This window comes from Globicephala melas, chromosome 11, assembly GCF_963455315.2.
Source record: "Globicephala melas chromosome 11, mGloMel1.2, whole genome shotgun sequence".
Lineage (NCBI taxonomy): Eukaryota > Metazoa > Chordata > Mammalia > Artiodactyla > Delphinidae > Globicephala > Globicephala melas.
In genome coordinates this window covers 11,776,153-11,803,500 of record NC_083324.2, presented here as the reverse complement: position 1 = coordinate 11,803,500, position 27,348 = coordinate 11,776,153, and the positions used below count along the sequence as shown (strand labels likewise).

The 27,348-nt window shown below is 40.8% G+C and overlaps 1 protein-coding gene across 3 annotated transcripts in view; it reads right to left on the bottom strand.

Annotated features, from left to right (window-relative positions):
* The window catches only part of SUMF1 (sulfatase modifying factor 1), a 112,717-nt gene that overhangs the window by 79,940 nt on the left and 5,429 nt on the right, over positions 1 to 27,348 (bottom strand). For 2 of the 3 annotated variants that reach the window (XM_030867776.2, XM_030867778.3), the window contains exons 2-3: positions 23,476 to 23,649; positions 20,225 to 20,299 (exon numbers count right to left, since the gene is read on the bottom strand). In XM_030867776.2, the coding sequence (XP_030723636.1) occupies positions 20,225 to 20,299; positions 23,476 to 23,649 (249 nt within the window). The remainder of the gene's footprint in view (positions 1 to 20,224; positions 20,300 to 23,475; positions 23,650 to 27,348) is intronic. The other variant, XM_030867779.3, reaches the window with a different exon arrangement.

The following is a 27,348-nucleotide window of genomic DNA, read 5'->3' as shown; positions in this document are numbered from 1 at the left end:
CTGATCTCGGCTCTCCCACCTCAGAGGCACAGGCCTGACACCCGGCCAGAGCAGCAAGACCCTGTCAGTCATACAGCTCAGAAGAAAAGGGAGAAAAAAAAGAAAGAAATAAAATAAAATAAAATAAAGTTATTAAAATAAACAATAAAAAATCATTATTAAAAATTTTTTAATTAAAAAGTAATTAAAAAAAAGAAAGGAGATAGCAACCAAACCAAAAAACAAATCCACCAATTATAACAAGAGCTAAAAACTATACTAAAAAAAAAAAAAAAGGACAGACAGAACCCTAGGACAAATGGTAAAAGCAAAGCTATACAGACAAAATCACACAAACAAGCATACACATACACACTCACAAAAAGAGAAAAAGAAAAAAATATATATATATATATAAAAGGAGGAAGAGAGCAACCAAATCAATAAATAAATCTACCAATGATAATAAACTCTAAATACTAAACTAAGATAAACATAAAGCCAGGAAGAAATTAGATGCAGAAAGCAAACACCAAGTCCACAGTTGCTCCCAAAGTCCACCACCTCAACTTTGGGATGATTCGTTGTCTATTCCGGTATTCCACAGATGCAGGGTACATCCAGTTCATTGTGAAGGTTTAATCCGCTGCTCCTGAGGCTGCTGGGAGGGATTTCCCTTTCTCTTCTTTGTTCGCACAGCTCCTGGGGTTCAGTTTTGGATTTGGACTCACCTCTGCGTGTAGGTCACCTGAGGGTGTCTGTTCTTCACTCAGACAGGACGGAGTTAAAGGAGCAGCTGATTAGGGGGCTCTGGCTCACTCAGGCCGGAGGGAAGGGAGGGGTATGGAAAGCGGGGCAAGCCTGCGGCGGCAAAGGCCAGTGTGACATTGCACCAGCCTGAGGCGCGCTGTGCATTCTCCTGGGCAAGTTGTCCCTGGATCACAGGATCCTGGCAGTGGCGGGCTGCACAGGCTTCCGGGAGGGGCGGTGTGGATAGTGACCTGTGTTTGCACACAGGCTTCTTGGCGGCTGCAGCAGCAGCCTTAGAGTCTCATGCCCGTCTCTGGTGTCTGCACTGACAGCCACGGCTCACATCCATCTCTGGAGCTCGGTTAGGGGGCACTCTGAATCCCCTCTCCTCGCACACCCTTAAGCAATGGTCTCTTGCCCCTTAGGCAAGTCCAGGCTTTTTCCTGGACTCTTCTGGCTAGCTGTGGGGCACTAGCCCCCTTCAGGCTGTGTTCACGCAGCCAACCCCAGTCCTCTCCCTGGGATCCGACCTCCGAAGCCTGAGCCTCAGCTCCCAACCCCGCCCACCCTGGCGGGTGAGCACATAAGCCTCTCAGTCTGGTGAGTGCTGGTCGGCACCGATCCTCTTTGTGGGAATCTCTCTGCTTTGCCCTCCGCAACCCTGTGGCTGCGCTCTCCTCCATGGCTCCGAAGCTTCCCACCTGCCCCCACCCCTATCTCTGCCAGTGAAGGGGCTTCCTAGTGTGTGAAAACCTTTCCTCCTTCACAGTTCCCTCCCCTAGGTGCAGGTCCTGTCCCTGTTCTTTTGTCTCCATTTTTTCTTCTTTCTTTTGCCCTCCCTAGGTACATGGGACATTCTTGACTTTTGGGATGTCTGAGGTCTTCTGCCAGCCGTCTGGCACTGCCAGGCCCATAGCATACACAGGATCAACATTTATTTAACAAATAAGTTCACCTTTTCCTGAGGTTTCCATGGTTTCCAAAGCCCTCAGCACCTTGTGTGACCATCTTCTGGATAAACACCAATTTTAAATATAGTCTATCAGTGGGATATGCTTTTTCAGTGGGATATACTTTTAAAGAGAGAGAGAATCAGCCGTTGTCTTATGGGTTTTGCACAGGGGTCCGTAAGGGGAAAGGTACTATACTAGTTCTCAGGTACTATTTCGTGGCCCCCCTCAAACATTACTGAGAACTGAGGGGAGCCATTTCCCCTCCTGGGCCATGGCTGCCTCATCTACAAGAGGAAGGGTTTTTGCCTGAATATTTTGGAAGCTCCCTCCATTCTAAACCTTCATTTTTGCATAAATTTTTCTTAATGCTGGATATCCCCTGAGCAGGACTCCCTACTAGATAGTCTGTCTTTGTCTCACCAAGGAGATTTTATGGCGCAAACGCCAACAGCTGGGAGGTAGGGGGGATGTGAGAATCATTTTTATTTCTTAATCCAAGACAGACCTCAAAAGACCCATGACTTGAAAAGACACTTAAGAACACCTTAAACAGATATTTGGAATCTGAGCCCCTGGGACCCCAACACACCTCACTCACACTCATTCTGATCAGGTGCCTTGTTTTGGAGCAGGCTGGAATAAAATATTGTGCCCTGTTATCTTATTATATTGGGTTCTCAGTTTCCAGGGTTAACATGCTTTGCTTCCTGAGCCTACACCACACACTGACTCCTAAGACAGGTGGACAACTACTCCTTTCAAAAACAGACATAAAATACGGTTGTCTGACCATGTTCCCTTCTTATCCAATCAGCCAGCCCTGGATCGCTCTTGCCAAAACTCTTCAGTTACTGTGAACCGACCTTAACCCTGTTGATTGGATCAGTGTTCTCGTGCCAAGGAAAAGCTGCCTTTCCAACATAAGACAGGTCATACTAGGTCTGAGCCCCTCAGCCCTCAAAAACTAATGCTCCCCCAGGTGATACCCAAATGGCATTCTTTCATTTTTCGACAAATGTTTATTAAGTGCTTATTAAGTGACAGTTACTAGGCTGGGGATATTGTGAATAATACAGAAGCATCCCCACCCACCATCACAGGACATATCAGGTAAAGCAAAGGGCATTCAACAAATACCTACACAAATAATTACAGGGGAGGTAAATGACATAAAAGGAAGGCACAAGAAGCCATAAGAACAAATAAATGGAAGCATCTAAATCTGGAATGTGGGACAACGGAAGGGCATTTCAAATGGACTTCCCAGAGTAAGCTTAGCTGAGTCCTGACCATGTAAAGCTGAAGGCGGATGGTCAACACATCCGGACATAGTAGGCCCTCCACCAGACACTGTGCTCTAGTTCGTCCCAAGATGAGTTCTTCCTCACCTGCAAGGCTTCCCTAAAATGGCTCTTCCTCACACAGGCCTTCTCTGATCAACCTAGCAAATTCAGCTTTCCTGGCATCTACCCCAACTCCTCACCACTTCTCTTTATCACAGCACCTGCTGATGTACTTCCACTACAGAATAGGATGGACTTCATATACTCTCATTCTTTCCAAGAATTTTTAAACAGATGATATATGTGTTTTCATTTTTATTTCTCTATTAAAAAGTCATAAATCAGAAAAAAAAAAAAAAAGACACCTCGGGCTTCCCTGATGGCGCAGTGGTTGAGAGTCCGCCTGCCGATGCAGGGGACGTGGGTTCGTGCCCTGGTCTGGAAAGATCCCACATGCCGCAGAGCGGCTGGGCCCGCGAGCCATGGCCGCTGAGCCTGCGCGTCCAGAGCCTGTGCTCCGCAACGGGAGAGGCCACAACAATGAGAGGCCCACATACCACAAAAAAACAAAACAAAACAATAAAAACACCTCATATCAGTTCAGAGTTGATGTCACTGTATCTCTTAGACTTTGCACAGCTAAAAGACAGGGAAGTTATGTTTCATCGCTGTATTCTCAGGAATAGCACAGTACCTAGAAGACAGCAGGACATTTCTGATGGTTTGCTAAACAAACAGCCCATATTTTATGCCAGAAAGCAAATCTTCAAACAGAGGGAGCTAGACTCATTTCTATCACTAGAAGAAGTCAAAAAACAGACCCCACTGATGGATGGCAGACAATCAAGGAGGCATGAATCCAAAAAAAAGATATGTTACTGTATATACCCAAAAGAATTGGAAGCAGGGACTCAGCCAGATACTTGTACACCAATGCTCATGGCAGCATTATTCACAATACACAAAAGCTGAAAACAACCCAAACATCCACTGACAGATGATTAAACAAAATGCGGTATACAGAAACACTGGAATATTATTCAGCCTTAAAAAGGAATGAAATTCTTTTTTTTATTGAAGTATAGTTGATTTACAAAGTTGTGTTAATTTCTACTGTACAGCAAAGTGATTCAGTTATACATATATATACATTCTTTTTTTATATTCATTTTCATTATGGTTTATCACAGAATAGTGAATACGTTTCCCTGTGCTAATCAGCAGGACCTTGTTGTTTATCAAGAAATGAAATTCTGATACATGCTACAACACGAATGAACCTTGAAGACATTATGGTAAGTGAAATAAGCCAATCATAAAAGGACAAATATTGTATGATTCCATCTATGAGGCACTTAGAATAGAGTAATTAAAAGAGACACAAAGTAGAAAAAAGGTTACCAGGGGCTAGGGGAGGAGAGAATGAAAAATTATTGTTTAATGGTACAGAGTTTCTGTTTGGGATGGTGAACAAGCTCGGGAAAGGCACAGTGGTGATTGAGGGTTGCACAACATTGGGAATGTACATGATGTCAATGAATTACCCGTTTAAAAATAATTAAAATGATAAATTTTATGTTATATATATATTTTACCTCCCTCCCCCACCAAAAACAGATTTATCACTTGTATATTCCTCCAGTCAAGGACTCTGAGACAATCCAAGAGGCTTTATTCCACAATAGCAAATCCTTTGAAAATATCATTGTAATTTGGTAGAACACTTTATGTGGCATTTCCAATTCATGAAAATGGGCAAGAGTGAAGCAAAGAAGATTTAAATAAATTTTCAATTAGGCCAGGCAAAGAGACAGTGCATTTGAAGAAACGAGAATAACAACATTTATTAAAAGGCTCTGTATGTGCTAGATATTGTACTACTAGGTGATTCTGTGTATATTATTTCATTTGGTCTTTACAATACTCTACTAGGTAGGCATTATTATGCCTTTAATCAACTGCAAGAAATTGATTAAACAAGTAAAATGTGATAAACCATAATGGAAAAGAATATGAAAAGCAATATATATATATATATATATATATATATGTATAACTGAATCACTTTGCTGGACAGCAGAAGTTAACACAACATTGTAAATCAAATATAATTCAATTAAAAAAAGTAAAATGCTAGTTACGACAAAGAAAAAAATAACTACAGTGCTATCCTAGCATGAAAGGGATGAATGAACAGAGCTACAAAATCACTACCAGCAGTAGGCAAGACAAAACTTCATATCTGTACTTAACGAGGTTATCAGGTTGATTGCCTCAAAAAAAGTCAACTTTCTCCACAGCATTATAACAGGACCCAGAGTCCCAATACTGAAGGGAAAAGAAAATGAACAGGTGTCAAACCCAAGATGACCCAGATATTGGAATTATCAGACAAAGACCAAAGCAGCTATTATAACCATCAGCTATGAGGTAAAGATGAATGCTCTTGAAATGAATGAAAAGACAGGCATTCATTCTCAACAGAGAAGCAGGAGCTATTTTTAAAAAGGAAACTTTAGAATTGCAAAATACAATATATGAAAATCAAAATTCACTGGACAGGCTCAAGAGCAGAATGAAAATGACAGAAAAAATAGGAAACTTGAAGACATATCAAAAGAAAGTACACAAACTAAGAATAGAGAAAAAAAATTTTTAAACAGTGAACAAAGCCTAAGGCATCTCTCGGATAATCAAAGGTCTAACATTCATGCATTGGTATCCCAAAATGAGAGGCGACATTGGTGTTGAAAAAATATTTGGAATCATGGCTAAAAACTCCCCCAAATATGGTTAAAGACACAAATTTACAGACACAAGTATCTCAACAAACCCCAAACAGGATAATCTCTAAGAAAACAATGTCCAAAAGCATAATCAAACTACTGCAGACAAAACAATTTTTAAATCTTGAAAGAAGCCAGGAAAAAAAAAATGACACAATACATATGAGAGAACAGTGATTCAAATGACTGTTATTAGAAACCACATGAACAGAAAAGAGTGAAATATTTTTGAAGTGATGAAAGCAAAGAACTGTCAACCCAGGACTGTGTATCCAGTGAAAATAGCATTCAAGAATGAAGGTGAAATAAAGACATTTGCAGATGAAGAGAAACTAAGAGAATTCATCACCATAAGACTTGCTCTAAAACAAACACTAAAAGAAGTTTTTTAAGGTGAAGGGAAACATGGAACTTCAGGAATGAAGGAAGAGCAACAGAAATAGTTTGGGTAAATATAATAGATTGCTTTCTCCTTTAAATTATAAAACATATGTATGAGTGCTGCAAGCAAAAATTATATGCAGGCCACAACTACTGAGCCTGCGCTCTAGAGCCTGCAAGCCACAACTACTGAGCCTGCATGCCACAATTACTGAAGCCCGCACACCTAGAGCCTGTGCTTCACAACAAGAGAAGTCACCAGAGTAAGAAGCTCACGCGCTGAAATGAAGAGCAGCCCCTGCTCAATGCAACTGGAGAAAGCCCACACGCAGCAATAAAGACCCAATGCAGCCAAAAATAAATAAATAAAAACTTTTTAAAAAACATTAAAAAAATTCTTTTAAAGCCGAACTACTTAAAAAAAACACAAAAAACAAAAAACATGAGTGTTAAGAATAATCCAGAGATCGACCAGAGGACAGACAGCAGAAGCAAGAAGAACTACAATCCTGCAGCCTGTGGAACAAAAACCACATTCACACACACACACAAAAAAACACATTCACAGAAAGATAGACAACATGAAAAGGCAGAGGGCTATGTACCAGATGAAGGAACAAGATAAAACCGCAGAAAAACGACTAAATGAAGTGGAGATAGGCAACCTTCCAGAAAAAGAACTCAGAATAATGATAGTGAAGATGATCCAGGACCTCAGAAAAACAATGGAGGCAAAGATCGAGAAGATGCAAGAAATATTTAACAAAGACCTAGAAGAATTAAAGAACAAACAAACAGAGATGAACAATACAATAAATGAAATGAAAACTACACTAGAAGGAATCAATAGCAGAATAACTGAGGCACAAGAATGGACAAGTGACCCTGAAGACAGAATGGTGGAATTCAGTGCTGTGGAACAGAATAAAGAAAAAAGAATGAAAAGAAATGAAGACAGCCTAAGAGACCTCTGGGACAACATTAAACGCAACAACATTCACATCATAGGGGTCCCAGAAGGAGAAGAGAGAGAAAGGACCCGAGAAAATATTTGAAGAGATTATAGTTGAAAACTTCCCTAACATGGGAAAGGAAACAGCCACCCAAGTCCAGGAAGCGCAGTGAGTCCCATACAGGATAAACCCAAGGAGAAACACGCCAAGACACATAGTAATGTAATTGGCAAAAATTAAAGACAAAGAAAAATTACTGAAAGCAGCAAGGGAAAAAGGACAAATAAAATACAAGGGAACTCCCATAAGGTTAACAGCTGATTTCTCAGCAGAAACTCTACAAGCCAGAAGGGGGTGGCATGATATACTTAAAGTGATGATATGGAAGAACCTACAACCAAGATTACTCTACACAGCAAGGATCTCATTCAGATTCGACAGAGAAATCAAAAGCTTTACAGGGCTTCCCTGGTGGCGCAGTGGTTGAGAGTCCGCCTGCCAATGCAGGGGACATGGGTTTGTGCCCCGGTCCGGGAAGGTCCCACATGCCGCAGAGCGGCTGGGCCCGTGAGCCATGGCCGCTGGGCCTGCGCGTCCGGAGCCTGTGCTCCACAATGGGAGAGGCCACAACAGTGAGAGGCCCGCGTACCACAAAAAAAAAAAAAAAAAAAAGCTTTACAGACAAGCAAAAGCTAAGAGAATTCAGCACCACCAAACCAGCTCTACAACAAAAGCTAAAGGAATTTCTCTAAGTGGGAAACACAAGAGAAGAAAACAACCTACAAAAACAAATGCAAAACAATTAAGAAAATGGTAATAGGAACATACATATTGATAACTACCTTAAACGTGAATGGATTAAATGCTCCAACCAAAAGACACAGGCTTGCTGAATGGATACAAAAACAAGACCCATATATATGCTGTCTACAAGAGACCCACTTCAGACCTAGGGACACATTCAGACTGCAAGTGAGGGGATGGAAAAAGATATTCCATGCAAATGGAAATCAAAAGAAAGCTCAAGTAGCAATACTCATATCAGAAAAAATAGACTTTAAAATAAAGAATGTTACAAGAGCCAAGGAAGGATACTACAAAATGATCAGGGGATCAATCCACGAAGAAGATATAACACTTATAAATATATATGCACCCAACATAGGAGAACCTGAATACATAAGGCAACTGCTAACAGCTATAAAAGAGGAAATCAACAGTAACACAATAATAGTGGGGGACTTTAACACCTCACTTACACCAATGGACAGATCATCCAAAATGAAAATAAATAAGGAAACAGGAGCTTTACATGACACAATAGACCAGATAGATTTAATTGATATTTATAGGATATTCCATCGAAAAACAGCAGATTACGCTTCCACCTCAAGTGCGCACGGAACATTCTCCAGGACAGATCCCATCTTGGGTCACAAATCAAGCCTCAGTAAATTTAAGAAAATTGAAATCATATCAAGCATCTTGTCTGACCACAACGCTATGAGATTAGAAATGAATTATAGGGGAAAAAATGTAAAAAAAACAAACACATGGAGGCTAAACACTATGTTACTAAATAACCAAGAGATCACTGAAGAAATCAAAGAGGAAATCAAAAAATACCTAGAAACAAATGACCATGAAAACACGACATTCCAAAATCTACGGGATTCGGCAAAAGCAGTTCTAAGAGGAAAGTTTATAGCTGTACAAGCCTACCTCAAGAACCAAGAAAAATCTCAAAGAAAAAATCTAACCTTGCACTTAAAGGAACTAGAGAAAGAAGGACAAACAAAACCCAAAGTTAGCAGAAGGAAAGAAATCATAAAGATCAGAGCGGAAATAAATGACATAGAAACAAAGAAAACAATAGCAAAGATCAATAAAACTAAAAGCTGGTTCTTTGAGGAGATAAACAAATTGATAAACCATTAGCCAGACTCATGAAGAAAAAGAGGGAGAGGACTCAAATCAATAAAATTAGAAATGAAAAAGAAGCTACAACCGACACCGCAGAAATACAAAGCATCCTAAGAGACTACTACAAGCAACTCTATGCCAATAAAATGGACAATCTGGAAGAAATGGACAAATTCTTAGAAAGGTATAACCTTCCAAGACTGAACCAGGAAGAAATAGAAAATATGAACAGACCAATCACAAGTAATGAAATTGAAACTGTGATTAAAAGTCTTCCAGCAAACAAAAGTCCAGGCCCAGATGGCTTCACAGGCGAATTCTACCGAACATTTAGAGAAGAGCTAACACCCACCCTTCTCAAACTCTTCCAAAAAATTGCAGAGGAAGGAACACTCCCAAACTCATTCTATGAGGCCACCATCACCCTGATACCAAAACCACACAAAGATACTACAAAAAAAGAAAATTACAGACCAATATCACTCATGAATATAGATGCAAAAATCCTCAACAAAATACTAGCAAACAGAATCCAACAGCACATTAAAAGGATCATACATCATGATCAAGTGGGATTTATCCCAGGGATGCAAGGATTCTTCAATATATGCAAATCAATCAATGTGATACACCATATTAACAAATTGAAGAATAAAAACCATATGGTCATCTCAATAGATGCAAAAAAAGCTTTTGACAAAATTCCACACCCATTTATGATAAAAACCCTCCAGAAAGTGGGCATAGAGGGAATCTACCTCAACATAATAAAGGTCATATACGACAAACCCACGGCAAACATCATTCTCAAGGGTGAAAAACTGAAAGCACTTCCTATGAGATCAGGAACAAGACAAGGATGTCCACTCTCACCACTATTATTCAACATAGTTTTGGAAGTCCTAGCCACGGCAATCAGAGAAGTAAAAGAAATAAAAGGAATACAAATTGGAAAAGAAGAGGTAAAACTGTCACTGTTTGCAGATGACATGATACTATACATAGAGAATCCTAAAGATGCCACCAGAAAACTACTACAGCTAATCAGTGAATTCAGTAAAGTTGAAGGATACAAAATTATTGCATAGAAATCTCCTGCATTCCTATACACTAATGATGAAATATCTGAAAGGGAAATTAAGGCAACACTCCCATTTACCATTGCAACAAAAAGAACAAAATACCTAGGAATAAAGCTACCTAGGGAGACAAAAGACCTGTATGCAGAAAACTGTAAGACACTGATGAAAGAAATTAAAGATGATACCAACAGATGCAGAGATATACCATGTTTTTGGATTGGAAGAATCAATATTGTGAAAATGACTATACTACCCAAAGCAATCTACAGATTCAGTGCAATCCCTATCAAATTACCAATGGCATTTTTTATGGAACCAGAACAAAAAACCTTAAAATTTGTATGGAGATACAAAAAACCCCGAATAGCCAAAGCACTCTTTAGGGAAAAAAATGGAGCTGGAGGAATAAGACTCCCTGAGTTCAGACTATACTACAAAGCTTCAGTAATCAAGACAATATGGTACTGGCACAAAAACAGAAACACAGATCAATGGAACAAGATGGAAAGCCCAGAGATAAACCCATGCACATATGGTAAACTAATCTATGACAAAGGAGGTAAAGATATAAAATGGAGAAAAGACAGTCTCTTCAATAAGTGGTGCTGAGAAAACTGGATAGCTACATGTAAAAGAATGAAATTAGACACTCCCTAACACCATACACAAAAATAAACTCAAAACGGATTAGAGACATAAATGTAACACTGGACACTATCAAACTCTTAGAGGAAAACATAGGCAGAACACTCTTTGACATAAATCACAGCAAGATCTTTTTTGATCCACCTCCTAGAGTAATGAAAATAAAAACAAAAATAAACAAATGGGACCTAATGAAACTTCAAAGCTTTTGCACAGCAAAGGAAACCATAAACAAGATGAAAAGACAACCCTCAGAATGGGAGAACATATTTGCAAACGAATCAATGGGCAAAGGATTAATCTCCAAAATATATAAACAGCTCATGCAGCTCAATATTAAAAAAACAAACAACCCAATCAAAAAATGGGCAGAAGGCCTAAATAGACATTTCTCCACGGAAGACATACATATGGCCAAGAAGCACATGAAAGCTGCTCAACATCACTAATTATTAGAGAAATGCAAATCAAAACTACAATGAGGTATCACCTTATACTAGTTAGAACGGGCTTCATTAGAAAATCTACAAACAACAAATGCTGGAGAGGGTGTGGAGAAAAGGGTACCCTCTTGCACTGTTGGTGGGAATGTAAACTGATACAGCCACTATGGAGAACAGTATGGAGGGTTCCTTAAAAAACTAAAAATAGAATTACCATATGATCCAGCAATCCCACTACTGGGCATATACCCAGAGAAAACCATAATTCAAAAAGACACATGAATCCCAATGTTCATTGCAGCACTATGTACAATAGCCAGGTCATGGAAGCAACCTAAATGCCCATGGACAGACGAATGGATACAGAAGATGTGGTACATATATACAATGGAATATTACTCGGCCATAAAAAGGAATGAAATTGGGTAATGTGTAGAGACGTGAATGGATCTAGAGACTGTCATACAGAGTGAGGTAAGTCAGAAAGAGAAAAACAAATATCGTATATTAATGCATATATGTGGAACCTTGAAAAATGGTACAGATGAACCAGTTTTCGGGGCAGAAATTGAAACACAGATGTAGAGAACAAACATATGGACACCACGGGGGGAAAGCCGCAGGGGGGTGAGGGTCGTGGTGTGATGAATTGGGCGATTGGGATTGACATGTATACACTGATGTGTATAAAACTGATGACTAATAAGAACCTGCTGTATAAAAATAAAAATTAAAAAAAAGACAACATTCTTTTCTCCCTCCCCCAAAAAAGAATAATCCAGGGAATTCCCAGGCGGTCCAGTGGTTAGGACTCTGCACTTCCACTGCAGGGGGCACAGGTTCAATCCCTGGTCAGGGAACTAAGATCCCACATGCCGCATGGCGTGGCCTAAAAAATAAATTAAAAAAAAAAAAGAATAATCCAGATTTGTTTTAAAAACACCACTCCTCAGACCCAGGAAGCCCAATAAAACTCAAGCAGGAAAAATGAAAGAAATCAACACCTAGACATACCATAGTGAAACTGTAGAATAGTAAAGACAGGAGACAGTGAGGGGGCTATGTTCTAGTTTGGTGAGAATAGGACTGAGTTGACGCCCTGCATTCAATTTGTGCTTTTCCTGGAATTTCTTTTCTGTTCTTTCCGGAGGGGAAGGGCCGAAAAAGGACCATTCCAGGGCGCGGCGCTGGGCTTGCCACATTTGGGAGCGCCGCCTGAAGTTGGGCGCACAGCCTCCCGACGCCCTGCCGTTGGGCTGGTGGAGGCCGCAGCACTGCTAGGGTTATATCAGTCCTCCTGTTTGCACTATTTCTTTTTGCGACCATGGCCCCGCCTTAAGTATTTCTAATTAAGAAACAAAACCTCAGGAAACCGAAACTTAACCAGCCGCTCTCGCTTCTGTAATTACGCCTGCTGACCCCCCCCCCGCAACCGTCCAACCAATCAGACGGCGACTAGTGTCTCTGTTTAAAAGTCAACCAATCGGCGACTAGTGTCTCTGTTTAAAAGTCAACCAATCGGCGACTAGTGTCTCTGTTTAAAAGTCAACCAATCGGCGACTATGTTTGTACCGGTCTATAAAAGAGCTGTACTAAACTCCGCCAGGACCTCTTAGCGTCACCGGCAACGAGTGCGCGGAGGTCCAGGTTCGAACCTGCAATAAATGACCCTTGCCGTTTGGCTTTGACTCTCGACTCTGGTGGTCTTGTGGAGGGGCCTCGCGACCTTGGGCATTTCAACAGTTTTAAAAGCAGGCAGAGCCCAATCACCTACAGGGGAAGAGCAATAGATGTTCCTGATGGCTGACTTTTGAATGGCAACAACAAAAGCCAGAAGACAGTGAAATAAGCCCTACGGTGTACTGACAGGAAATAACTGCCAACCTAAAATTTTTACTTGGTGAAAATATCTTTCAGTAATGAAGCAAAATAAAGATATTTTAAGACAATTAATAACAAAAACATTTACCAAAGGATATCCTTTAGGCAGAAGAGACATTGTTTTTTTACACATTTTTTTTTTTTACTCAAGAAAGAAGAAAAAGCAGCAGCAGCCTTGGTAATTCTGAATCCTCACCGAAATTGGCTTTCAATTGAAAATAACATCTCAAAATAGCCTCCCATCCTCCTTTATGGAGGACACTTATTCAGGAATTTGTTTCCTTAAACTGTTAACAACTTTGAAAGTACAAAATTACAAACCAATAGGTGATCATTGTTTCTCAGGATTCCATCAAGAGGAACTGTTTTCTCCTACCCCACAGCCATTCCTCTGTCAAAGATTTATGAGATACATTAATGACACAAGTAAAAAAATGAAACATACTTTTTAGAAATTAAATATTTTAAATACCATCCTTTTCAACAATAAGTTTTCTAGGGTAAAATACCCCCAAACCAACAAAATCAACAACACGACAACCTTAATCCTTTCTAGGATTTGATATCTATAGCTTTTAAGACCCTGTTTCAAATTCAGCATCCAAAGAATAATCACGAATAAGAAAATTCCAGCATGCACATGTACTCTATTTTTAACCATTAAATTCACAGTTTATCTTTACAAGCAAACTCTGAGAGCCAGATCCATGTTTTGCCTCAAAACTGTATACGTTAAAAAACAGGGCTTCCCTGGTGGCGCAGTGGTTGAGAGTCCGCCTGCCGATGCAGGGGACACGGGTTCGTGTCCCGGTCTGGGAAGATCCCACATGCCGCGGAGCAGCTGGGCCCGTGAGCCATGGCCGCTGAGCCTGCGCTTCCAGAGCCTGTGCTCCACAACGGGAGAGGCCACAACAGTGAGAGGCCCGCGTACGGAAAAGAAAAAAAAAAAAAAACAAGACAGAGCAACTAGATAACCACTGGATAACACCACCAAAAACCCAAGAACAACATGCAGAGTCAATCTATGTGACAGGGTACTTAATCAAAGCCAGAATACAAGTACGTGAGGAAAAACTGCCAATAGCCATACAACCTGCATGATGCCTATGGCTGGGCAGGAGAAAGCAGAAGAAACAGCAAGTCATCAGAGATGTGACGAGGAAAATCCCAAAGTAGCCAATGGGTATCACCGGAAAGCAGAGAATTACAGTGTGAGAAAGCACTGAAAACGGGAAGGAATTCTGCCCACTCTGCTGGTGAGTGTATGTAAGGGGCCCGCAGTGAGAGAGTATAAAGGCCTTCGAACAGTCTTGCCCTATGAATTCTTTACATTGACCTGCCAGGGTTCCCTTCCAGAAAAGAGACCCACCAAGGAGAAACCTCAGAGAATGAAATCAAACTCCAGAAAACAAGGGACAAGAGAGAAAAGGAGAAGGAGTGGAGGGGGAGAGATGCCGGCAATCTGAGGAAGCAGGACTTTTTTTTTTTTTTTTTGGACGCAGGGCATGTGGGATCTTAGTTCCCCAACCAGGGATCGAACTTGTGCCCCCTGCAGTGGAAGCACGGAGTCTTAACCACTGGACGACCAGGGAAGTCCCAGGAGGCCATATTTTTGAAGCCTACATGAGTACAACTGAAGAAAGAGTTCTGTGAAGTTACAGAAGCTACCCTGGGCCACGCCTCCTTCTAAAGGTTAAGTCATGCTCAAAATAAGCCTGCAGCTGGCCATTTCAACATGAGGTCGGGGGCTTTCCTGGTGGCGCAGTGGTTGAGGGTCCGCCTGCCGATGCAGGGAACGCGGGTTCGTGCCCCGGTCCGGGAGGATCCCACATGCCGCGGAGTGGCTGGGCCCGTGGGCCGTGGCCGCTGGGCCTGAGCGTCCGGAGCCTGTGCTCCGCGGCGGGAGAGGCCACAGCGGTGAGAGGCCCGCGTACCGCAAAAAAAAAAAAAAAAATGAGGTCAGCGGAATTAAGAAAATGATTCATGAGAATAAATCAGAATCAGCAAACTCAGATGAGGTAGAGAACTCAAGAAACAACTAAAACAAAAGAAAAAGTCAGTTCAGAAATGAATACAAGAATACTTAAGAGAGAAAGAAGATGAAAAGGAAGAATTTAATTTAAAAAAAAGAGACAGAAATATTCAAAAGTGATAAACACTGAAAATGAATCCTACAAACAGATATATTAAGAATTCCTAAAGAAGAAAAAAAAAGTAAGGGCACAGAAAAAAATAGCAAAAACTTGAAGAAAAATTTCCTGAAATTAGAAAAAAAATTTTTGAAGCTACATATTAAAAGAACACACCCCATACCTGAGAATACTGACCCACAAAGAAACACCAAGATATATTCTGGTAAAATCACTAGATACTAAAGAAAAAGAAAAAAAAAATCCTTGGGTATCTAGGCAGAAACAACAAGTAGCTTTCAAGGGAAAGAAAATTTGACCATCATCAGACTTTCAACAGTAATGCCTATTCCAAGAGAAAACAAAATAACATATATAAGATACTCAAGAAAAACAAAAGTGAACCAGATTTCACATCCAGCAAAATTGACTTCAAAGTCTAACGGGCAATAACAAACAATATGCAACAACAATATGCAAAAACTAGGCAATACTGTCCCCAAGACCATTTCCTTAAGAATCTAGAAGAGAAAAAGCTTCATTAATCCAAATGACTAGAGAGACATTGAACATAGAAAGCATTAAACATATAGTTACTTGTGGAAGTGAGTACTCTATGTAATGGACACATGCTCTGATAATACAGAAATAGTACAACAATTTTAAAACTGGGAGAGAAACAGGAAATGCAAATGTAAAAGCTATTTTTTTTTTTTTTGACCTGGTCTCAGTAATTCCATTGGTGATGGTAGCATTAGTCTTGTTATTTTGAGACTGCCATGTATAAGAGCTGGGATAAAATAAATGAGTAATTATAGGTTATTCTGATTCTATCATCCCCTGTGTCCTTGAGAACCAGGATTCTTGATGTGGAAGGAAGAAGATACAGGTAATACAAAAACCGGCTAAGTTATAAACCCTAACCTAGAAACATCGGTATGAACTCATAGAGCATTTTATCATAGCTCTGCCCACTGAAGAGGCCTAGAAACAATGACCAACCTTAGGCAATGAGCACACCTAGAACCTAGACAGGGTCCTGGAATACTATTTTCTACTAAAAGGTGCTAGTGTTTCTTAAATAAATGGCTGATTCCAGGCCAGGGGGTCATTACAGAAAGCAAGGAAGCACTGATGACTAGGGTTACTCCAAAAGGACTCAGGACAGTTGCTTAAGGCTCGGGGTGGGAATGAGGAGGGACTGCAAATGGGCACATGGTTCCTTTTGGGCTGGTGGATATGTTTTGCACTGGGATGGTGGTGACGGCTGCACGACTCTATAAATGCACCAGAAAAAGCTGAATAAATTGTGCACTTAAATGGTGAATTCTGTGGGATAATAAATATCTCAATAAAGCTGTTTTAAAAAGAGAAGAAAAAAAGAACTCACAAGAACTTAAAGAGGCACTCAATACCCCAAAATAGGAAAATTTGACATTCAAAAGGTATCATGATTCCAAGTGAACAAAACCCGTAAAATATTTTTAAATCCATAGGTTCATGAAGATAATTTTTTAATCCGGTGATTATACAAATCTACATTTGTGATAAAACTGCATACAACTAAATACACACATACAAATGAATACATATAAAACTGCTAAAACCAGACAAAGGTAAGTGGGTTGTGTCAATTGTCAGTTTCCTGGTTGTAAAGCTGTACTATAGTTATACAAGATGTTATCATTGAAGGAAACTGGGGGGAAGGTACACAGGATCTCTGTATTATTTCTTACAACTGCATGTAATTTACAATATTCTTTAAATGTTTAATTTTTTAAAAAAGAAACCTAATTGGTCACTTAAAAAAAAAAAAGAAAAGAGTAGACGAGGCAACCATCTCTTTATAAAAGTATCTCAATTAATAAATGAAAAAAAACCTATTAGATTATCAGAATCTTCCCACTCCCAGTGAATTAATGGGTCTAGGCACTGAGCACTAACAGCAGGTAACATCACAAAAAGAGGAAGAAGAAGACATTAGGTGCCTCGTAGTGAAAGAACACGTCACTATCTGAGGTCTTGCCACAGGGTCCAAACATGAGTCTGATCAGGCCTGGCGATCCAGCTACCAACTTGCAGGACAGAGAGGAAAGGTGAGCTGTACTGGGACAGTGCAGGCAGCAAAATTCAGACTGTGGGAAAGCCTACCGCTAAAACAACCTGGATTCTTCCACAGATAAATTGTTAGGGAAAAAAAGGGGGGCAAGGGCCAGGGGCTGGGGAGGAGCAGAGTAATGGAAGGGAAATCCATTGATTAAAAGAGTCTTAAAAGACACAAATTTCCTTTAAATAGACAAGAATAAACATTGGTAGTCTTGAGAGGCACACCTCGCAATATTACTATAAAGAAAGGCAGGGAAGCATCTACTTTAAAAAGCAAGACAGTGGCTACTTCAGGGACAGAGGGGGTGATGCTAAGAATGTGGCTCGTGGATGGGATCGCTGGGGCAGGGAGCAAAATCCTAATTCTTGACTTAAGGGAAGGTTACGATGCATGTTTGTTTAAAAATAACACAGTAAAGCTACACATTTGCTTTGCCTGATGTTCTGTATTTGACTTTTCTTTTACAATAAAAAGGCTTTTTCTAATAAGGAAAAGTTATATCACTAGTGTTACCTATCATAAGAGAACATTTATGACATTTAAAATAATGACATTTATTTTAAATAATTATATGAAACATTTAAAATAATTATACGATAGTAAACATGTAAAACAACTATGTGAAAGTAACCAATCTTATAAAATAATCACATTTAAAATGTACATACAGATGAACCTATTTGCAAAACAGAAATAGAGACACGGATGTAGGCAACAAACATATGGACACCAAGGGGGGAAAGGGAGGGTGGGATGAATTGGGAGATTGGGATTGACATATATACACTACTATGTATAAAATAGATAACTAATGATAACCTACGGTATAGCACAGGGAGCTCTACTCAATGCTGTGTGGAGATCTAAATAGGAAGGAAATCCAAAAAAGAGGCGATATATGTGTACGTGTAGCTGATTCACTTGGCTGTACAGCAGAAACTAACACAACATTGTAAGGCAACCATACTCCAACAAAAATTTTAAAAGTAAATAAAATGTACACAAACATAAACCGTATTATTAAATTCCAGCCAGCTACTGAAGCCTGAGGAAGGTTCTGAGGCCTATTTTCTGTGTTAAAAAGGAGATTAACAAGTGCCACTGAGTGCTAGTGACAGGCCAGCGCTCAAATGAGACTTTCTTCTCAACTTAATCAGGCCTTGAAAGAGCCCTGAGACAATGTGATTCAGGATTCTCTTACGTTTGGCCATGTACCAGCTTAAGTCACCTGCTTCACTTCAAGTCACCGCATGGACCATCTCCTATCCTACACTTCTGGAAACACTGGGTTAAAAACAGATCTGGTGCATTAGGGTAGGCCAAGACCTAAAAACAAAAACTTAGCTCTCTCGGATCACCAACAGATTCATTTCACTTGTTCCAACCCTTTCTAAACATGCTTAAAAGGTCTGCTTTTCCATTATGAGCATTTAAGCAAGAGACCAACACTACGACCCGGTAAGAGCTGCTTATCTTCATCCTAGTTACCAGCACACACACTTCACTATGGACTTAAAAGGGCACCGTCAGAGCCCAGTAATCCTCTGCCTCTGCCTTTATGCCTAATGTGCTCAGAGGTTCTCAAGTGACAGGAGGCCTTGTATCGGAAAGCACAAATTACAAAAATAAGTGCAAAGGCCCTCCCCCAGCTGAACTCCCCATCATAAAACAAGGCACCACATCCTGAGCTACTGGCTCATCAGCACTAAGCCAATCTGACCTCAAAGCCCTTTAAAAAAAACGGCGGGGGGGTAATCAGGTTATATAATAGACTTATAATATAAACTTGTAGCAAGCCAAGAAAACTCTGAAATTCAGATGGAATTCAGTCATGTTTTTAAAACATTTTTCTAAAATACATACATAAAAGTGGCCTGATTCTCCTATAAACGACTTGAGAGCAAATCTGCTTCTACCTCATCTTTTCCCCCCCCAAGTTTTGCTACAAGTTTGAAGAGAAAGCAAACCCGAGCCAGGAATGTTTAATTTTTCTGGCACTGCTGCTCACCAGAGAATAGTGACCCCAACACATAAAGATGAGATTCAGGCAGGAGCTAAAAGGGAACTTGTATAACAAAGGAAGATTAGTGCTGAATTCCTGTCTTCGATGTCTGTATCTTAATCAGTCTCCCTTGGGTCAGCTGACCCCGTTTCCTTTCCTCTCTTCCCACCTCCTGCTTCTTCTGTGTCCTCAGCCATCCTTGTTTTGTGAACCCTCAGCTTCCCAGCTTACCCACACTCCTTTCCTTGTATATTTTGCTTTCTCATGAGACATGTGAGTAGACAAATTCTCAAATATACACAAGCCTACTAAAATGTCTGGAACAGAAATCCCAAGTTCCACTCACCACACAGGGGCTTATGGAGACCTAGTCCAGTCTCCATGATTTCCCTGGATCCCTTTATGAGAGAAGGTACACCGTGGATGGTAAGGACCAGGTCCTGGGTTCAATTTCCTGTGTACATCCACAGCAAAGGGCCCCTTTCATAACTACTACTCTGATCAAGTGAATTCAGGAATGTTTAAATAGGAAGCTCTCTCTCCATACCAGAACCTGATGAGACCAAGACTTTAAGAATAGAAGTAAAAAACATGCACATTTAACCCTCCATTCTAGAAATGGCTATGAGCAAAAGAAACCCAGAAGTGTCTAAAGCCCAGCTGAGCTCCACTTATACTCAGGTGCACAAGACAGAAGCTCACGTCAGACCTAACACTTCAGATACTGTCCCAGGTTTGTGCCATTTTCCTCAAGATAAGGTGCCCTGGTCCCATAGGCCTGTTCTACGGTCAAATCTATAGCAGGAAAATGGTGAGGCGTTTATTTGGGGGGGGGGGGGGTGGCGGGGCTGGTAGTTTGGATTTTTCACCCAAGCCCTTTCCAATGAGCAACAGAGAAATATGAGAGCCTGTTTAAACATTACTTACTGCCTGTTGGATATCAGACTTCACTTGCTCACTCAACATGCCTTCAAAGACAAAGGAGTCACCGAACTTCTCAGCCTAAAGGAAAGGAAGGAAATAAAAATCCAGAAAAGGTTGTAGTAACATATTTCACATGTGCCATTTTCTCTGTACACTACTAAAGGGGTTCTTCTTGTCCAAATGAACTTAGATTTGTCTTATAACCTCCCAAATGACCTAAAAGCATGTGGCTTCCTGTTAAAACAGGTTACTGTCACTTAGAGAGACCATTTTTATTTAAGGCTCATTTAGCTGATAAGAAGGCAGACTGGAAGAGATTAGCTACTGAGACTGTGATTGTTTCTGTTGATGGAAACACATCTCCCCAAGTATTACAAATGACTTTGGAAAATAACAGGATTCTTTACATGTCAGATAACATAATCAACCTTTGTCCTTTGTTCTGCTCCTGGAACCTAGCTAAAAGAAGTAAATGGCCCTGTTTGTTGATATTCTGACACACTCCACTGACGTGTCCACTGTGCTTATACATCTCAAGTGGCCAATTCAAGCACCAGATGGAAATCTGTATTTTAATCATTTTTATTTACCATTACTGTCTCAAGTCCATATCTACCTGGTTTTCTTTGTTGCATATGACCCCAGTTCTGGAAACACCCAATGTAGTCTCTTGGTCTCCATGATTCTACTCTTCTAGTTTTCTTCCTCCATTTCAGACTCCTTCTCATCTCCTGAAATACATGGGCACTTCTTCTTGCCCCAAGACACTGTTCCTCCCCAGCACTCTGCCCCGGCTCTCTGCTCTTCTTACTCTACACCAGTGGCCCTCAGGCTTTGTGCAGTTGAGATCACCTGGCCAGCTTGTTATAGCTACACAGCACTGCTCCCCAAGCCCAGAGGTTCTGATTCTGTAGGTCTGGGGTGAGGCCAAGGAACCTGCCCGTGTGTACAGATAAGCTGGTGATTCTAATACAGGTGGTCTAAGAGATCACACGATGAGATACACCGACCTGCTGCTGGACAAACTCTTGAAATCCCATGATTTTAATCACCACCGGCATTTCAAATGATGTTCGTATCTCCACCTCCAGTCCTCTCCTCTCCTCACCACATGATATTAACGGCCTACTAGATCCCTGTATTTCCAGCTTTATGAGCACATCAAACTCCTTTTGCTGATTAGAGCTCATCATCTTTTCTCCACCCCAGCTCTTATTTCTGTATTCCCTTGTAGCATCACCATGCCTGAGAACCCAGACCATTCCTTCACTCAACAACATGTACCAAACACCTATCAGAAGCCTGGCTTTGGGCTAAATGACAGAGATACAAGGTCAGTATTACAGAGGCATGGTCTCTGTCCTTAGAGCACTCACATATGGGGCCACAAACAAAAGTCAAGTCAAACAAAGAAAGGAAGAATATAATTACAACTTTACTTGACCCTGTAAGGCAGAGAGTATACAGAGAAGCCTCCTTTTGATAGGGTGGGCAGAGGAAGCCTCCCTGAGAGGGATATTTAAGCTGAGATGACTCGAGAATGAGAAGGAGCCAGCCACGCAAAAGGGGGACAGGCAACGGGGTCAGGAAATTCCAAGCAGGGGGAAAGTATGGGCTGCACCCCTAAGATGGGAAAGAGTGTCAAGTCTGCAAGGAATAAAACCAAGAACAGCAGGGCTAGAACATGGTGAGCAAGGGAAATGTGATATAAAATGAAGTTGGAGAAATGGAAGAAAAGAAACATGAATGCCATAATAATATGAAGTATTTTATCCAAAGCAGGGGTTTTAACCCTTTTTGTGCCCTGGACCCCTTTGGCAGTATGGTGAAGCTTAAGGATCTCCTTCTCAGAATGAAATGTTTACGTGTATAAAATAAAATCAATACAATTACAAAGAAAGCTAGTTATATCGAAATATTAGTAAAACAAATTTGTGCTATAGTAACATATACATATGTTATATATATCTATACATTAAATATAAATATGTATAAATAATACATTAAATAAGATCTAGTGGCAGGCCTCATAATTATCATTTCTAAAGTGAGGATGAATACAAACAATATTTTATGATCTCTGCAACAACAATAATGGGATACAAAATGTCTGTGATTTCTATTGGTGATAAAGTCATAGGTACTGCTGCCACTACTGTGGTATGTTGTCTATTCCTAACTGAAGGAAATGCTGAACTTCAGTTAGAGGGTAATAGAAATCCAGATGCAGTATTTCCCCATCCATGCTCCTAGATGCCCTAAACTCTGCTTATTCTATCTAGTCTTGATGGGAACCCTAGTCTAAGGGAAGCTTCTTGCCTTCGAAGCCCACTTCTAACTTCATCAGACTACTGAGGAACCTGATCTGAGAGTATCCTCATGAAACAAAAGGAACAGCAACTTCTTACTACAAATAGGTCCAAAAAGACAACTACTTTGTATATTTTAAGAAATTCCAAAGAAATGCAAAACCAAATTTGGATGCTGTTTTGCTTTCAGCATTCGCTCTGAAATTTTTTTTTTAAAGAAAGGAAGATGTTCTGGCCTGGAAAAAAACAAAAACAAGGACAGGGACTCCACAAACTGAAGGCAAGGGTAGGGTAGAGTCCTTTGGTAAGAAAAAAATGGGAAAGCTACATAACAAGGATATTTTAGACACTCACAGAAACTTTCATAAACTAGAAAGCCTCTCTCTTCCTATTCCCGTTTAGGACAAACATCCACTTGCAGAACCTTGCTCTGTGATTCAGTGACCACAGGATAAAGCCTGGAACTGCCAAAGGAAAGCTTATAAGTCGTCAGGCACTGGAATAAAACCACAAAAATGAAAAGCTGCACTTCTGCATCTATTACTTATGAATTATGCAATGCTTCTGGAACATCCAAACTATAATTTTTTGAGAGGGAGAAGTGGCCTTACTTTACATGCTATCATCTCAAAAAGCCTGAGAGGACAGTGACGCTCTTTGGAAGATTAAAGCACTGACACACTAGAGCATAACGGTTAAGAAGACAGCTCCTGGGGTCACACTGGCCAGGCCTGAATCCCAGCTCCGCCACTAACCAGCTGTGGGACTCGGGGCAAATCACTTTGCTAATCCCCAGTTTGCCACCTGAAAACTAAGCTGCCTCACTGGGTTGCTATGAGAACAAAAATTACATGAAATATACAGAAAATGCCTGTCACAGCACTGGGCACATAGGAAAAAGCGGTCAACTGATAAAGTTCTTCCTCCCCATTCCAACCCCATTACCTCTGTCAAATAGCCAGTTGAGTTCACAAACTTCTCAAATTCAGCATTACTGACTTCATAGGCATCCATGTAAAAGGCATCAATAGCAACTCTCCTCGCAGGTGCTTCCCCATCCTGCTTTATCTGAGGATCATCTGTGCCCATTGTAAATACTCCGGCAGGGATGGGGACCATCTGCAGCAAAAGGGGAAACACGGGAAGTCAGGCCGTCACCGCCAGAGTGAACCTGGGTCAAGTGTAGAGCGCCAGCACACAGTAAGCACCCAACAGCGAGCCAACCTCCGCCACAAAAGCCACTGTGAAGTAAGTAAAATCATGGCGTACTCCAATGAATGATTAGTCACAAAAAGAAGTGAAAATTCTTTAGGGTAGTGATTTCTTTAGGAAAAACACTACATAATACACATCTGCACACGCCATGGAAACAGGTCTGGAGCAACAGTCACCAAGCTGCTAATGGCTGCAGTGCAGAGGCAGGGAGAATATTCCACTTCTTTATACATTTGTGCATTTTTGTCCTTTATTATGTCCATATTTCTTTTAAATTATTTTTAAAAGCAAATATAAAAATGCCAAATACAATATTTTTTTTTTAACTTTTTTTTTTTTTTTTGGCCACACGGCATGTGGGATCTTAGTTCCCCGACCAAGGCAACCCGCGCCCCCTGCAGTAGAAGCGCAGTCTTAACCACTGGACCACCAGGGAAGTCCCCATATATAATATATTAAAAAACCCACTGAGTGAATCTAGGTTCCCAATGATAATGGAAAAGACAAATCATTGAAATGGAAAATCTAAAAGGTTTACTAGAGGACCATGTCTTGTCCTTATTTAATACCTTATTAAAACTCTAATTGTTCCTATCTACTGTTTCACATAACCTCTAAACACCAAGAGGGTAGCAACCGAGGCTGCTTTGTTCACATGTTTTCCTAGCACTAAACATAAGATCTGAGGATCACACCGAAAATTTTCAGTTAAGAAACACAGGTCCATCCTCAGCATCACTTGGGAAATCCAACATTACAGCAGTCATCCAGTTTTACTGGGTATCCTAAATATATATCCCTCTGTCCTCTCCCCTTTTCTTTTCCTCGATTAATGCTGTAGCCTCACAATTGTCTCCTTGCCTCCAGTCTCATCCCTTCACATTTCTCCCGGCTCCTCTCTAAGCCATCAACCTTCCTTTCAATCATTCATACAAGTATTTAAGCCCCTACTGAACTTTTCAAAATATCTGTCTTCTGTATCCCACACAACTTACTGAGGCTCTGCTTGGAACAGAAAAAGACTGGAAACAACCTAAATATTTTTCAATATTGGAATGATTAACTAAATTGTGGGCCACCCATAAAATGGAAAATTAGGCAGCCATAAGAAAAGGAAAAGAAGGAAAACACCAGGAATAAAAAACACTTTTAATATATTGATATGGAGAGATCTCACCACGATGAAGAGCAAAGTGAACAAAGCAAGGTGCACCCTAGAAAGCATGGTGTGTTATCATTTGCATGAAAAGGAGGTGGGCAGGAGAACATAGATTCACATATTTTTTTGTATTTGCTTACATTTGCAGAACACGGCTCTGGGAAGGTATTCAAGAAACTCATGCAGTGGTTGTCTGAGGGGAAGGTTATTACGAAAGTGGAAAATTTTTCACTATACACCCTTCTACAGAATTTTTTTTGTAATTTTAAAACCATGTACTCTATTCAAAATAACAAACAATAAAGTGTCAATCTGATTATACCTCTTTCCTACTTAAATTCTTCAGGGATCCCCAGCACCTTTGAGGGTTAAATATCTCAGCATCAGAGCCTAATCTCTCCCCACCTCTCTCACCCTGTACTCCACCTGCACTTCATCTCTTGTGAATAACATCAATGCTCAACGATCACCTCCTACAGAAGGCCTTTCCTGCCTACATTTCCCTCTGCTGGCTGGGCATATCCCCCTCATTTGGGATCCTCTGATAAACACCTCTCTAAACAACCGACACACACTGTACATACTTTAATGGCTTGTTTTTACCTGCCCTAGATCCCAGGCTCCTTGGGGACCAGAAATAAAGTTTTCACTTCTATGTCCCCAGCTCCTAGTACGGTGCACGGCAAGTAAGGAAAGAAGGAAGGAAGGAAGGAAGGAAGGAAGGGAGTGGGGGGGATGGATGGATGAAGAAACTTCGTTGACTGAAAGAGTGACATCACGGATACAATGAAAAATGTATCAGTTGAATTATTCCTAATTATAAAAATTCTCTTTCTTTTATAACACCATCCCAGACATGGATAGCATGCCTGCATCACAGTGAAACCTGTTTAAGAGACTCTGCTCAAAGACTGAACTAGGTTCCCACATTATTCTCATTATTCTCCAAGCATCTGGGACACAAGATTCCTCAATCGAGATGAGAAGTCAGAATTTCAAGCAGCTCTGCAAAGAAGAAGAAAAATAGAAGCCTGCAGACGAAAGCTTAAAATGATTATTAAAATGATCTAATAAAAGGTTTCATATTTCCTAAAGGACTTTAAGAAAAAAAAAAGCTTTCCAGCAGCAGACAAGTAGGTCCTTTTCTCAGAACGGCTGTTCATCCCAAGGTGCAAACACAAGGCCTATAGGAAACTATGCCCATTGTTCCCAATGAAGTTTTACAATTATCTGTTTTTCATCCCACTCTCCCTCAAGGTGAGCACCAACAATGCTAATAAAATCACAACTTCCACTGTGGACTCCAGGCCTAATTTTTTTTCTTTCATTAACCATCAGAGATAGCCAGCAATGAATAAGCCAAGTTTCCATTCTGGAGGCTATAGATAAAAATAGCCTGCATGGCTCTGACTGTATCATAATTCCCAATTTTCACTGATGAAGTCTCTGTCCTACAAATGTAGAATGTCGTTCTAGTGAAATCCAGAGCATCAGGTCTCACACTCCTAAACCAAATACAAAGAACCGTTTTGATCAGTGTGGACCTTCATGAAGGTCCAGATTCAAACAATCCATTCGTCCTTGGAGGTAAGTTAAAACCCCTTCTGGCACATCAGTTTCTGCCACTGCCAAGCAAGCCAAAAGGACAGGTGAGTCAAAGCAACTCTCTTATCACTAGGACCATATCTGAGCTACACACTCTGGCCAGGTGCAGTGGACATCTATGATTTTTGCCCACCTGGCACCCATTCCCTCCTGTTCTTGTAAGAGCAAGTGACATCTCTTTGAAAACCACTTCTTCAACTAAGTACATGTCTCAGGTGGAGCTGGATGACACTGCTGCATGCCCCCCACTCCCCCCCGCCACACACACACCCCGCCCCTGCCCCATGACTCAGGCCTAGCCAATTACCACATTCTTTTGACCACAGAGATGTAATCAGGGATAGGCCCACGACCCAATCAAAGTTAATCTCAGAACTTTTGCTGGAGCTATGAGGGAAAGAAAACTCTTTCTCTTCCAGCTCTTTGATCATTAGAAGGAATACTACCTAAAAATGAAGCCAACATAGAAGAAAGAGGAGCTGCCGAGAGAGCCAAAAAGAGAGATCTGGAGATGCTGCCTGAGGCCCTGCATCCAGCTGTGTCTGGGACCATATCTGCACGTGAACTGCCCAGCCATGAGAGCCCATAAACGTCCCTACCCACACTTCTTTATCAGCCTACTAAGCTAGTTTTAAGAATCTCTTCTTTCACTTGCTTCTGTGGGACTTTTGTTTTACACACAAAAATGAAATAAGTTTACAGGCAACTCTTTTGTGTAGCACTTCTCCTTTTTCCTTCTTTCCTCTCCTCAAACCTAAGTAAAAAGGTAAAGGCTCCGCAGAAAGCTGGGTGAATAACAAGAGACGCAAGCTCCCTGGATCTGCCCACAAGCTGCTGTC